The following is a 14,229-nucleotide window of genomic DNA, read 5'->3' on the forward strand; positions in this document are numbered from 1 at the left end:
GCCGGGGGGCGAGGAACCTACGTTTGAGTCCTGTTTCTGCCACTGATTCAGGGTGTCACCTTCGACCAGTCACTTCCTTCTTTCTCACTGACAATCCCCTCACTTGTGACACTGAACCGGACTCCAAAAAACCATTCCAATTCTAAGGTTCTAGGCTTTGCCCCAACCATTACCTTAGCCTTTTCGGTCCTTCCCACATCGACCTCTCTCCTGCCTCAGGGCCTTTGGCCATGCTTCTCCCCCTGCCTGAAACGCTCTTCCCTTCCCTTTTCGTTTAGTTAACGGTTTCTTATCCTTCCTCTCTCAGCTCAAACGCTACTTCCTCAGAGAACCTTTGCCCAGGTCTGCCAGACTGAGTCAGGTACCTCATCCTATGCTCTCAGAAAAATGGGGATAATGGTAATATACTAAAAGCCTTCTCAGAACTCCCTGGAGTGTTCCTTGTGTGCCCTCGTCCCGGTTTGTGATTTTTCACATGCTCGTGTGATTATCATTTCAAGTCAACCCCCACCCTGCCGTAAACGCCTTGACGGCAAGGACCTGTCTGTCTGCTTGGCTCAGTGCTGTACCCCCACACTCGGATCCTTGCCTGTCCATCATCTTGCAGAGGCTCGACAGATATTTCTTAAATAAACAAATAAGGAAATGGATGAACGAATCCCTCTCTTCACTCATCAGTTGCTTCCTATATCTATCTAGCGGATTCTTTAAAAGCAAAAAGTCAAAAGCCAGACTGCCCGGGTTCGGACCCCAGCTTTCACTTGTGTGACTTATTCAATCCTTCTGTGGGTCTCTTTATCTATAACAGGGAGGGTAATAATAATACACAGTACTTAACAAGGTCGTTGTGAGGATATATGTAAAGTGTGTAGAACAAGGCCTGGCATTCGAGGGCTACATTAGTAATAGCTATTATTCTTATTCTGCCTCATCCATCTCTCCATTTATCCATTCTGAACTCCCCCGTAAGACCTCATTATCTTATTTCCGGTCTATGAGTGTGGGTGACTCAGTGTAATTTGCAGAATAGATAGCAAAGGTTTTTTAAATTTGTTATTATGGAAAATTTCAAACATGAAGAGAAGTAGAGAGAAGAGGATAATGAACCTCTGTTATGAGCTTCAACAATTATCAACATTTTGCCAATCTATGTTCATCTGTTCCCTCCTCATTTTTCTCCCTACTGGAGTATTTTAATGTAAATCCCAGATGTCATATTTTCTCTGAAAATACTCCATTATGTATCTCTAGCAGATAAGGACTTAAAAAAATACAATACCATTACTGCACTTAAAAAATTAACAGTAATTAGGGCAGGCTTTTCAAATCCCATCCCCTTGAGAGAAGCTGGGGGAAGGGAGCCTCGCTTCAGGGTCCGACAACACAAATGGGATATAGTAGCAACTATAATTTCGATTCTCTTTCATTCTCTCCATTTATCCACTCTAAATCTCTCCCAACTTCTCTCTTATTTCCGGTCTGCGGTCTGGGGATGCGTGTGACCATTTATTTACAAAGGGGGACTAGGAGCCCAGGGTGGTGAGTTTCCTGGGTCATTGGTGCCCTGGGGTGGGGTGGGGACTCCAGGAGGCTCTGAGAAGGAAGCAAGGAAGGGCTGTGGGAAGAGAAAGAGAGAGCTGGAGGAGTTAGTGGGTTTAAAGAAGAGGGCTGTGTGAAAATGGCATCCAAGGAAAATCCAGCAGCCTAAAGGCAGGCAAGCGAGAGGTTGGTTTTTTCTTCCCAGTGATCAGGGCCTTTGCCAGCCAGGAGCAGGGAGGCGGTAGCCCTGCTCCTGAGGGAGTTCCTTTCGGCTTTTCTCCGCGGCCCACAGATGGGCAGCTGTGTAAGACAGCAACCAGGGTTCTGCTCTGCTTCATCTTCAGTTCTCAACAGTTCCAAGGATGTAAGTGATGACGGCGGATCCTGAGCCAAAGCGCAACTAAAGCCGGGCTTCTTCAGACTCAAGACGAAGATTACCGTGCTCCCATCTCTCTTTCCTTTCCTGTGGAATTCTCCCCACCAGCCCTTCTTCTCAGCACACTCATCCTTTGGGCGCCCATGGCACCTGCGCCCTCGACCTGCCCCAATCCCGCTCCCGCTCCAGGAGAAGTGACTGCAGCAGGGTCAGCAAGCGCCTTCGAACTGGTCTCCAACCATCTCATCGACCTTATTCTCCATCGCTTCTCCCTTCTTTCCAGCAACGGGCAGTAGTAGCACACGATAAATGGGCACAGATTTGCGTTCATATGGAACTGGTATTTCATTCTGGCTCAGCCACTTCCCAGCTCTGGAACCTTAGGCAAAGTCACTTTATTTCTCTGAGCCTCAGTTTCTGTGTCTGAAAAATGGGGATAATGGCAACATTCTAAAAGGCCTCTTGAGAGAGGGCCTGAAGCCATATGAACATATGACTTAAGGTCATATAAACCAGGAAAATAGCCCATCTTCCTTGACGGTCTTTAATGCCTAATGGTCTATGAAATTTCCAAAAGGTTAAAATCCTCTGGACAGATGATATGCATATGACTGGGCCAATAGGTGACTTTTCAAATACTGAATGTTAATTAGTGCCTTAATTAATCTTAATGTCCATGTTCTTAGTAGTATACGAACAAGGACAATTTTTGTCTCACAACCACCTTAGCGACACCGAAACAAACCATGAAACTCAATCTCCACGTTCCCAAATCCCTGAGCTCTGCCTTTAAAAATATGACTGCATCTCAGTCGGAGCTTCTTTAGAAATGGTGACCATAACGACTGTGCTACTGATTTCTTAAACGAGAGCTTCGGCTTTGCTTCTTAAAGACCCTTCTTCAACGTGAGTTTAAGTTACGGGGACTATGACTCCCAGGGTATTTGAATTCAAAGCTTGCTCAGTGCCAGGCGTTGGCGAGCAAGGAAGGGAGGCTATTTGGAGTGCAGGCTGTGGAGGAGGTCTCTAGTGGCTAGTAAAAAAAATCACTGAGATCATATCACGCAGTCTGCTAACTCACGAGGATCACACACGCACACGCACGGATTCGCCTGTGCATGATTTGCATTGGATTGAAAATACTAGAGACACGCCCACCACCACCCCCCGCCGCGGGATCCGGACCGCCTCTTAGCTCCAGCGCGCATCAGCGCAGGCGCAGGACCTTCGTGGGCAGGGCCCGGACGGTGGCGCAGGAGCGCGCTGCTGCTGATTGGACAGCTTGGAGGCTGACGGTTGGCGCGTCCCGCTTCATGCGCACAGCGCATGCGCAGGGCGGGAGCGAGCGAAATTCAATCCTCCGCCGAGATAAATTGGAGGCCGAGCTGCCGGGTCATGGAGGTGTCCCGGGGTTTAGCGGAAGCCCAGGTCTTAAGCCCAGAGCAGGCTGCCCGTTACCTGAGGTATGTCTGGGCCGCTGGGCGGGTCCAGCCGCTGGCCCTGGCCGGGAGTGGGTGTGGGGGCCCTCGGACCCTCGCAGTGGCTCAAAACGCCGAGACGGAGCCTTGTGAGACACGCGCCCGCGTTCTCCGAGTAGGCCCTGGGAATCCCCTCAGATTTCTCGAGTCCGGGGATCCCCCGATGCCCCCTTTCACGGCCACATAACTCTGTTATGAACTCCTTAAGAGCCAGAACTTTCTCGAGTCTTTCCAGCCTTCTAAGCCCCAGGCTTAGGGAGGGGATGGAGATGAGTAAAACATTGCTTATGATTGCTGATCGCTTTTGATCTCGCGCTGGAAAGGGCTAGGCTAGGTAAACATAATGTTACAGACGTGTCGTTAAGACGTATAGAGTGCAAGGCCTGGTGTGGGCACGAACGACGGAATGGCCAGTTTCAAAGGTCGGTGAGCTAAGGGAAGGCCTCACAAGAGGAAGAGACATTTGTGTATTTGCGTTGAGAAGTGAGTGAGGAAGCATTCGCCAGATGGCTGGGTGGGGGGCAGAGTGACGTGGGAATTAAAATTGTGATAAAATGCACACAACATAAAGTGTACCATCGTCACCATTCCTAAGTGGCCGTACACACATTCACATTGTCCACCCATCACCATCCATCCATCCATCGTGCAGAACTAAAACCCTGGACCTGTTAACAGCTGCTCAGTTCCCCTCCCCCACCCCTGCGAGCATCATTCTACTTTCTGACTGTGATTCTGACTTCTCTAGGGACCCCACGTACGTGTGATCATACAGTATTTGTCTTTTTGTGCCTGGGTTATTTCACTTAGCATAATGTCCCCAAGGTTCATCCATGTTGTGTTACGTGACAGGATTTCCTTCCTTCTTAAGGCCGAATAAATAATATTCCATCGTATCCACATATCACATTTTGTTGCTTCATTGATGGACACTTGGGTCGCTTGCTTCCGTCCCTTGACTATTTAGTGCTCTTGGGAACATGGCTGCGCAGATATCTCTTTAGGATCCCGCTTTCAGTTCTTTTCGATAAAAATCCAGAAGCGGGATTGGGGGGTCATATGGTAGTTGTATTTTTAATTTCTTGGAGGACTGCTGCGCTGTCTTCCAGAGAAGCTGCACCCATTAGCGTTCCCACCAACAGTGCACGAGGCTTCCAGTTTCTCCACATCCTCGCCAACACTTGTCATTTTCTCTTTTGTTGCTGTTAGCCATCCTAAGGATGGTGAGGTGGTATCTCATTGGGGTTTTGATTTGCATTTCTCTAATGATTAGTGATATCGAGCATTTGATCACGTACTTGTTGGCCATTCGTTGGAGAGATGTGTATTCCAGTCGTTTGCCTATTTTTCAGTTGGGTAGTTGGTTTTTGTTGTCGTTGAGTTGTAGTTCTTTATATATTCTGGATATTAACCCCTTATCCGATATACGATCTGCAGATATTTTCTCCCATTCTGTAGCTTGCCTTTTAACTCTTGGTTGTGTCCTTTAATGCGTAGGAGCTTTAACTTGTGATGTAGTACAAAGAAATAAATTGGGGCATTGAATCGTTCTGTCTCCCTTTTCAAAAAAAAATGTTTAAGGTTGTTGAAAGCCAAAAGGTCTCCTTACCGAGGGGTAAAAGTACATTTTTGGACTGTCGCATGACTTCCTTATGGAAGACTTGGGGAAAGCAGAGGGAGGCCAGGCGGTACGGTAGAGTGCCGGCTTTGGGGTCGGGCCATTTGGGGTTCAGATTTTGGCTCTGCCACTTGCTGGCTGGGAGACCTCAAGCAAGTCACTTGACTTTTCTGAACCTCAATTTTTTTTCATCTGGAAAATGGTGATAACGAAGCTTAAGTCCTTCAGTGCCTTTGGCCGCATCCCCCCAGGCAGGCGGCCCTCTGACTTGCACCTGCTCCCCAGCGCCGCCTCTCAGCTGGCAAGCGTCTCTCTGTCATTCCCTTCAGCTGTCACCCCTTTCTCTCACAGTCATCTTCTGCTCCCACAGCCCCCACCTTCCTTTCAGTGTCCCTGTCTCCCACGACGCCCCATCTCACGACCCCTCATCTGTCATAATTCCTTCTCTGTTTCTCATAATCCTTCTCGGTCTGTCCAGCCCTCTGCCAGGTCCCCCTTGCACAGTAAGCCTCGCCTTCTCTACCTTCTCTACTTCTCGTAATTCTCCCTCGGCCCAGTCGCGCTGTCAGATGATGTCTCCGTCTCCTTCCTCCTTCTGTCCCCTTTACGTCCGTCTCCCTACCTATCTCTGCCTCTGCTGCCTAAGAGCTCAAAGGAAACGGTGAAACTTGCTGTCGCACACTCTGCGTAACTGTTTTCTTTTTCGCACACCGTCATCTTCTGTCACATATGATGACCGTGACACACTCTCCCTTGGGGATGCCCACCCACTGGCTCTGTCCTGACCTCCATTAATTCGATGCTCTGGGTGCCCCCCATTGTCCTCTTTCTGAGTTAATTATGTCTTCCCTTCATCTGTCTGTCTGCCACATTTATCTCTCCTTTGTCACTCCACTCTTTACCCGCTCTGTCTTCCTGGCACCTCTGGCTCCTGCCAAATGATATCTCTTCCGCTTTCTCTTCGTTGTCTCTCAAAATTGTCACCCACCACCTCCTTCTCTCTGTCGCCCACCTCTCCGTCACCCACCTCTTCGCACCGTCATCCGCCCGCACACACGGTCGTCTGTGGTCTCTCCGCGTCTTTCTGTCTCGGTCATCCTCCCCACTCTGTACCTCTGTCACCCACGATCTCTGTCACTCACTCTCTACGACCCATTCTCTCTATCACCCAGCCTTTCCCTGTCACCCACTTTTCTTCCTGTCACCCACTCTCTCATTTTGTCGCTTACCCTCTTTTTTCTCTCCCTGTATCATTCTGGGTCCAATCAGGAGGTAGGAGCCAAACAGTGTATTAAAACATGCATTTTAATATAAAGAGTTATTAAACTGATGAACGAGTAGAAAAAATAAGGAGGCTGCATTCTGGGACCCTGGGGCCGGGGGGTACCCAAGGGAAAACAGACTTGGAAGGGGCCCTCTGTCCAGGGCCCGAGGCTCAGACCTCTGTGGAGGGCGTGTGGTCCTGCCCGCTGGATGGCAGAAGGGTGTGCCGGCCGGCCCAGGTGGGAGCTGCTCTGCGTCCCCCAGGCCAACAGGAAGCGACCTTCCAGAGTGCGAATGGGGACCAGGCTGTCGGCCACGCGGCCGAGGTGTGCAGAAAAGGTGGAGGCCCGGGGAGCTGGTTCCCACGTAGTGGGGGCTGCAAGGTCATCTCCAGGCAGGCGCAGGCTCCAAGGTCACCGAGGGACTGCGTGTCCTGGCTGTGGCTGCGGCCACTTCGCCGGCCTGTGCGGCAGCGGCGGCTTCGGGAGAGCCCCTTCGTCCTGCGGTGCCCCTCAGGCGCCCTCTGCTGACAAAGCTCAACAGCGTGCTGGCGGGAAAGGAATTCGGTTCCTTCCAGGACAGCTGTCGGTGCATTTGGACCTGAGAGGCAACGAATGATGACTGGCAGTCACCCGCCCTCTCTCCTATGTTGCCCACCTTTTCTCTGTGTCACTCACTATGTCACCGTCTCTTTCCATCACCCACTTGCTCGTACTCTATGTCGTCCACTCTGTCCTGTCACCCGTCTGCTCTCTTTTTCTATTCTCTATGTCACCTACTTTCTCTTACTACTCTGTTCATGCTGCTTTTGTCAAGGTCACCAAGGAATTTTGTAGAACAAAATCTAATGGGCAGTTTGCAGTCCTCACCTTCCTAGGCCTCCCGGCAGTATTTGATCACAAGCGGGTCCCTTCCCCGGGAGACGCTGGCTTCATTCGGCTTCCGGGACTCCTCACCTTACTGGCTGCTGCTTCTCACCGTCTGCTGATTCCCCCTCATGTCCTCAATCGCATTTTCTTCTAATAGAGTTGAAATTCTCGGACATCATGGAATTTCATCCTTAAATCCTTTAGTATGCATCTCTAAAAAACAACAACATATTCTTACAAAACCAGCCTACCACATCACACGTAACAAAATAAGCTAATTCTTTGATATCAACTAATACACAGCCTATATTTAATTTTTTCAAATGGTCTTAAGTCTTTTTATAATTGCTTGCTTGGAATTAGGATCCAAAGAAGGTCCACACTCTGCATTTGATTATATTTCTTAAGCCTTTTTTTAATCTAGAACGATCCCTCCACACCTTCTGCTTTCATTTCTATGCCAAACATTTGCATTGATCCGATGTCTGCCTTGTAGTGTCATTAGCTCGTTCTCATATCTCCTGTGATTTAAACTTAAAGGTTTGATGAATGAATAAGGAAAATGTGGCACGCATACACAATGGAATATTCTTCAGCCAGAAAAAAGAAGGAAATCTCGCTATTCCTGACAACATGGATGGACCTCGAGGACATTATGCTAAGTGAGATAAGTCAGACAGAAAGACACACACCTTCTGATCTCACTTATATGTGGAATCTGAGAACAAAACCCACCACACTCATAGATACAGAGAACAGATTGGTGGTCACCAGAGGAGTGGAGTGGGGTGTATGGGGTCAAAAGGTACAACTTCCAGTTATAACATAAACAAGTCATAGGACTGTGACATATGGCAGGAGGGCTATGGTGAGAACTGTACTGCATATTTGAAAGTTATTAAGAGTAAATCTTAAAAGTTCATCACAAGAAACAAATTTTGTAACTATTAAGGTGATGGCGGGTAACTTAGACTGAGTGTGGTGATCTTTTCACAGTGTATACGAATATCGAGTCATTATGTTGTATACCCGAAGCTAATATAGTGTCGCGTGTCATTTATACCTCAATAACGAATTAACAAGAAGCTATTGTAGAGGGAAAAAAAAGAATAAGATTCAGTATTGTTGGCACGAATACTTTGTAGTGGAGGCCATGTACTTAATGTTACATCATATCGAGAAGCATATAGTGTCCGATTTTCCTACTTATAATAATGTTAAGACTGACCGGGGGTTCAGGTGGTCATAGACCGATCACTCCTTGGCAGAGCTGAGTTTTACCCTTTATGATGGATAAATTGTCGGAGATGCTTCAGCCTAACGTGAATACACGTTCCCCATCAACCTTTCATCCATTGATACTCACCACCCAAATCCGTTATTTCATTAGGGATTACAAAGTGGGGTTGTCTCATTTCCCCATTCTTTCTGTATTCGTTAGCTGGAATTCTGCAAATGTTCTTAATGTCGGGTGCCATGTGTTTAGTTTTGTTTTTAAATTATACTCCTTTCTTTATCGATCTTATCCAGGTCATTGGCTTTAAATCCCATCTTTATGCTGAGATTTTTCGTTTTTGTCTTTAGTCCTGACCCCTTCTGAAGTCCAGGCTCCTGCATCCAGCTGCTTACTTGACATCTCTACTTGGTAATAGACACATCAAATTTAACTTCTTTATTTTATTTGTTTATTATTTATTATTATTTATGCCTACAGCACCTAGTCTTCCTTAGTGGTCTCCCATCCCAGTACTAACCAGGCCCGCCCCTGCTTAGCTTCCGAGATCAGACATCGGGCTTATTCAGGGTGACATGGCCGTAGACCATAGACCGTGGCTCCACTGGGGCGCGAACCGAGGACCTTCCGCGTGTAAAACAGACGTGCTCATCGCTACACTATGTCACCACATCCCAAATTTAACTTCTTTAAAACCAAAAGACAAAAACCACGTGTTCATCTCAATAGATGCATGAAAAAAAGTGACAAAATCCATTAAAGGTAAAAACATTCAACAAGCTAGAAACACAAAACAGCTTCCTCCACCTAATCAAGGGTATCTAAAAAAACCCACAGCTAACATACTTAATGGTGAAAGATGAAAGCCTTCCCCCTTACATCAGAAAACAAGACAAGGATGTCTGCTCTCGCCGCTTCTATTCAACGTCATAATTCATTATAACTGAACATTGTAAGAGAGGTTCTAGCCAGGGCAGTTAGGCAAGAAAAAGAATGAAAAGGCAGGCGTTTTGGAAAGGAAGAAGTAAAACTGTATTTGCAGGCGGCGTGATCTGTTATATAGAAAAAGCTGTGAGTCCACGAAAATATAAGAGCTAATAAATGAGTTCAGCAAAGTTGCAGAATGCGAGATCAATGTTCAAAATGCAGTTGTAGTTCTGTACATAGCAGTGAATGAAATTAGGAAAGCGATTTCATTTATAGTAGCACCAAAAAGAATAAAATGCTTAGGAATAAATTTATCCAAGTACGTGCCAGACTTTTACACTGAAAACTACGAAACATTGTTGGAAGAGGTTCAGGAAGGCCTCAGCGATGGAAGGGCAGACAGTGCTCCTGGATTGCAAGACTTAATACTGGTGAGATGGTAACACTCCCAAAGTGATCTACAGATTCCCACGCCGTATCTAACAAAACCCCACGTGTTTTTTCCTTTTGCAGAAATCGACAAGCTATTATGAAAGCCTTAAGGAAATGCAGAGGACCTAGAATATCCAAAACGATCTTGAAAAAAACAAAAACAAAAACCAAGCTGGTCTTCATTTCAGAACTTAGCGTAGACCTGTAGCAGTCAAGGCCATGTGGTGCCGGTATAGGTACAGAGGAGCTCAGTGGATTGGAATGAACCCTCTAGACTGTTTCCTGGAACAACATAAAATGCCCATACTTTAGGCATTAGCTACGTGTAGGGGATTATGGTTACTGTTGTGGTTTGTTGTTTTGTGTTTTGTGTATTTTTTTTGTCCACTCAGTATTCACATCCACAGTCTTCTGGTGGTAGATCTTATCCTCCAGCCACTAGAATGGGCAAGTAATATTCTCTAAAACATATGTCCTGAATTATAAGACATATGTAGGAAAATTTATAAAACAAATATTCAACGTAATGAATTATTATTGTAACCACAACGTAAGGCAATGTTTTGTTTTTAGATTTATATTCTGGTCTTAATGGAAGGTCTTGTCTACTTGCCCACCATAGTGGCTGGAAGGTGAACTGCAGGCACACGAGAAGGTTCGAGGCTTTTCTCCAAACACCCGTAGCTTCGTTCAAACTCTGGAATAAGCGCTTGCTTTGAAGCCCTCGAGTTTTGCGCCCCACTGTGGTGGTTAACCAGATAACCTTGGGCTGGAAGATGGGGCTGGGGGCTGGAGGCACGAAGGTTACTATAAAAGAAGTTAAGCTCGTTCTTGGGGAATTTTCATTTTTAGCTAGACTTTATTTCTAAGGACCAGTCAGGACGGTCGGCGGCAAATGCTTCTCCAGATAATAAAACTATTTTTCCCTGCTGAGGAGCATTGGCTGGTATGATCTGCCTGGATGCTGAAGCACATCTACTGTGCCAGAAAAAAAAGGATAATTTTGGTTTGGGCATGATTATTAATTTGCTGGTTTTTTCCGGAGTAATTAGCCAGCAGGTTCAGCTGCTTTCTGAGGGTATGTTGACATGCGATGCTGTCTTCCTGTTTGTTCTGGCAGATGGGCGTTTGCCCATTTCCACCAAAGTTACAGCGGAGGGGACCGGGCCCCTGCCTGCCTTTCCCGACTTTGTTCTGGGCTTTGCTCTTCCTGCCTGCTTGTATTTTTTTTGTGACAGGGTGTAAAGGACCTACCTACAAGAGCACTAAGAACCTTGGCTCTCTTTGGGGCCATACGCTTTGGTCCAGATAGTTCTTGGCTGTGGAATCCGCAGGTAATAGCTACTACAGAAAGCCTTACGCTGTTTTAAGCGATTGGTCTCACAGGTGGACGATGTTAAGCCCCAAAGCAAACCTTGTACAGGCTCCTACCTGGAGAGCCTTTGGCCTCTTGTTTGTTTGTTTTTTGAGAAGAAATCATTTGCAGAGGAGATCCAGGCAAAGTCATAGCTGAGATAAATCAGAGCTCACAAATCAGTAGCTCATGAGCCACGTTCACAGATAAGTTTCCTTCGCCCTGCCCAGTTTTTTTTAAGGATAAGCATTAGTTAGCATTTAAACATCAGAATAATTCACATAAAACTCAGAATGTTCATTCTTCCCACCATCAGAAGATCCTGGTAACTCTGGACTCTGCCCGCTGCTTGCAGGTACCGTCCAGGGGTGAATAGCCGCTGGCCCCTTTCCAACGAGGCAAACGTTGCTTTTCATGCAGCATCTTTGCTCGCTTGGTTACTTGCCGTGTCCCCGCTTTGTGACCAGACCTGGAGAGGTCCCATAGAATTCTGTGAGGCTGGAGGCCCCCGGTGTACGCCCTAATAGCCTTCCATACTTTTCCTTCATGGCCGTTGTTGCAGTTTGTAACTAGGTGATTTACGTGATCCTTCGATGGATGACAGTCCCTGGCACTACCAGCTGCGTGAAGGCCGTATGTGCAGTGCGTCGCACGAGGTTTGGCGCGTGGTAAGGGCTTAACGCATATTTGATGGACCGCTGAAGCTTATTTTGGCTGCTCAGACGTCCTCCAGCCACAGGTGATTATCGCAGAATGTGCAGCGGGACAGAAATTTCTGGGGCGTCGCTTGGGGCTGGTGCCTCCATGCCACCCACAATTAGAGCTGATCCAGGAGCAGTGACGCCTCAGGAGCGAAGCTTCTGGGTCTCATAGCTGAACTCAAGTTCTTCCATTGCGATCTCTACCGACCCGATATTTCGGGTGTGTTTTATTTCTTTTTTTATTTTTCTCTATTCTATTTCTATTTATTTTTTATCTAACAAAACGAAACAAAATGAATTAGGTTTTACCACTATTGACTATGTTTGCCATCTGTCACCTGGCCTCACGGTCCTTAGGATATTGTATTAATGTGTTAGTGACTCCCTCCGAATTCTGCTTTGTGTGCTGTGTTGACCGCAGCGTCTTACGCTCCGGGGGTCAGGTGCGGTGTCGTCTGCGAGTGCTTGGTTAGTGGGAAAACTTTAAGGCTGCTTCCATGGAGGGCTGCAAGGGCCGCAAGGGCCGAGGGAGACGAAAGGGTGCCCAGCGTACCTGGAACATGCATTCTTTTATTTTTTGAGGATCGGATCTCACCGTTTCATGCTTCAGCAAACGTTTGCTAAATGCGTCCCGTGGAGCAGCCCGCACTGCTGCTTGCTGAAGATGCACTGGTGGGGAAGAAACACAATGGGAAGTTTCCATCTGCTCCTTATAAACACAGAGGACATAGCCCTAATCCTGAAGTCTGGGATTTGGGGCGTGTGTGTGTGTGCGCACGCGCGTGTGCATGCTTGATGGGGGGAGTTGCCAGAGGAGGCTGCTTGGAAAAAATAGTACCTTTACTGACTTCTAAAGGATGAGTGGTAGTCAGCTAAGCGGCGGAGAAGCCGATGCGCTTGGCATAGCAGGCAGAGTTTTCTGTGTAGTGTCAGAAGCAAGGGGAAGCGTGGCCCCTTGAGGGCAGTGTGGGACCTTGATGGGGAAAAGAGACTATGGAGGCAAGATGCAATGGTGGATAGAGCGGTGGCTTTGGACTTTTCAGACGTCAGTTAAAATTCTGTATTTCTGCCGAATCTGTCCCCTCCATCCACTTAAACAAATGGCAGATCCTCAAAAAGTTAAACACGGTTACCATGTGATTCAACAATGCCACTCTGAGGTACGTACCAAAAGAATCGAAAACAGGGATCCACACAGCTGTTCATTGCAACATTATTCATAATAGCCAAAAGGTGGAACAAGCCACGTGTTCATCAGCAGACGAATGCATAAACAAAATGTGCTGTTTACATGCAATGGGATATTAGACTTAAAAAGAGAAATTGCGACATATGCTACAATATGGCTAATGCTAAGTGAAATAAGCCGGACGCAAAAGGACAGATATTGTATGATTCCACTTAGATATCTAGAATAGGCAAACTCGCAAAGAGACAGAAAGTAGGACAGTGGCCCCCAGGGACTGGGACACGGGGAATGGGGAACAGAGTTTGTATTTGGGGTGATGAAAAAGTTTTCGAACTAGATAGTAGTGATGGTTGCATAACATTGTGAACAGAATTCCTATCCTTGGCAGATAATGAAAAATGGTTTGAGTGGCAAACTTTATCTTACATAGATTTCACCACCATAAAAATTCCCCAGAAATTGACTCTCATAGTTCTGGAGGCCAGAAGTCTGAAATCGTCATGTCATCGGGGTTGATTTCTTTTTGGAGACAGAATCTGCAGTCCGTGGAGTTCCTTGGCTTACAGGTGCATCGCTCTAGTACCTGCCTCTGTCTTCACGTTCCCCGCTCTGTCTCTCTGTCTGTGTCCAGCCGTGCTTCTTATAAGGGCACCCGGTCATGTCGCTTGAGGGCCCACCCTAATCCAGTATGACCTCATTTTGACGCGAACCCATCTGCGAAGACTCACTCCAAGTAAGGGTCGGCTTCACAGGGTCCATCCAGGTCAGCAGGAAATCTGTGGGGATCCCGTTGAACCCAGTACAAAGCCACTACCGTGGATAAAATCTGGGGGTGGGGGAGTACCTGGAGCCAGAAGGGCAGTGACAATACAGAGGTACGCAGAAACGCCCGTGTTTATACGGGGACAGGTGGAGGGAGAGGGATTCAGAGTGCAGGCCGAGAACGGATGCATAGAGATGCAGGAAGAAATGCAGGGCAGTGGCGTGGGCCGCGGGACGAGGATGGGACAGTGGCGTGGGCCGCGGGACGAGGGGACAGCTTGTGTGGGAAGCAGTGAGTCTCAAGGAAGATAGAGACCAAGAGGCGGCCATTAGATTTGGCATATGAAGGTCACTGGTGCCCTCGGTGACAGCAGTTGCATTAGAGTGCTGGCGTAAGAAGCCACACCGCAGTGTGTAGACTTACGACTCCCAGTCCGTTCTGTGTGCCCCCAAACAGGCCACACTGTCTGGGCAAAGCGGTCTTTTT

At 47.4% G+C, this 14,229-nt stretch overlaps 1 protein-coding gene and 1 pseudogene across 1 annotated transcript in view; one reads left to right on the forward strand and one right to left on the reverse strand.

The window, feature by feature from the left end:
* The first annotated feature begins 3,224 nt into the window (after nt 1-3,224).
* Nucleotides 3,225-14,229, forward strand: part of ERCC6L (ERCC excision repair 6 like, spindle assembly checkpoint helicase) — an 18,678-nt gene continuing 7,673 nt past the window's right edge. The window contains exon 1 of the mRNA XM_039841677.1: nt 3,225-3,378. Coding sequence (XP_039697611.1) covers nt 3,242-3,378 — 137 coding nt within the window. The 5' untranslated portion in view covers nt 3,225-3,241. The remainder of the gene's footprint in view (nt 3,379-14,229) is intronic.
* On the reverse strand, nt 8,849-8,964 carry LOC120585424 (uncharacterized; annotated as a pseudogene).

The sequence above is a fragment of the Pteropus medius genome, unplaced genomic scaffold (assembly GCF_902729225.1).
Source record: "Pteropus medius unplaced genomic scaffold, Ma_sr-lr_union100, whole genome shotgun sequence".
NCBI lineage: Eukaryota > Metazoa > Chordata > Mammalia > Chiroptera > Pteropodidae > Pteropus > Pteropus medius.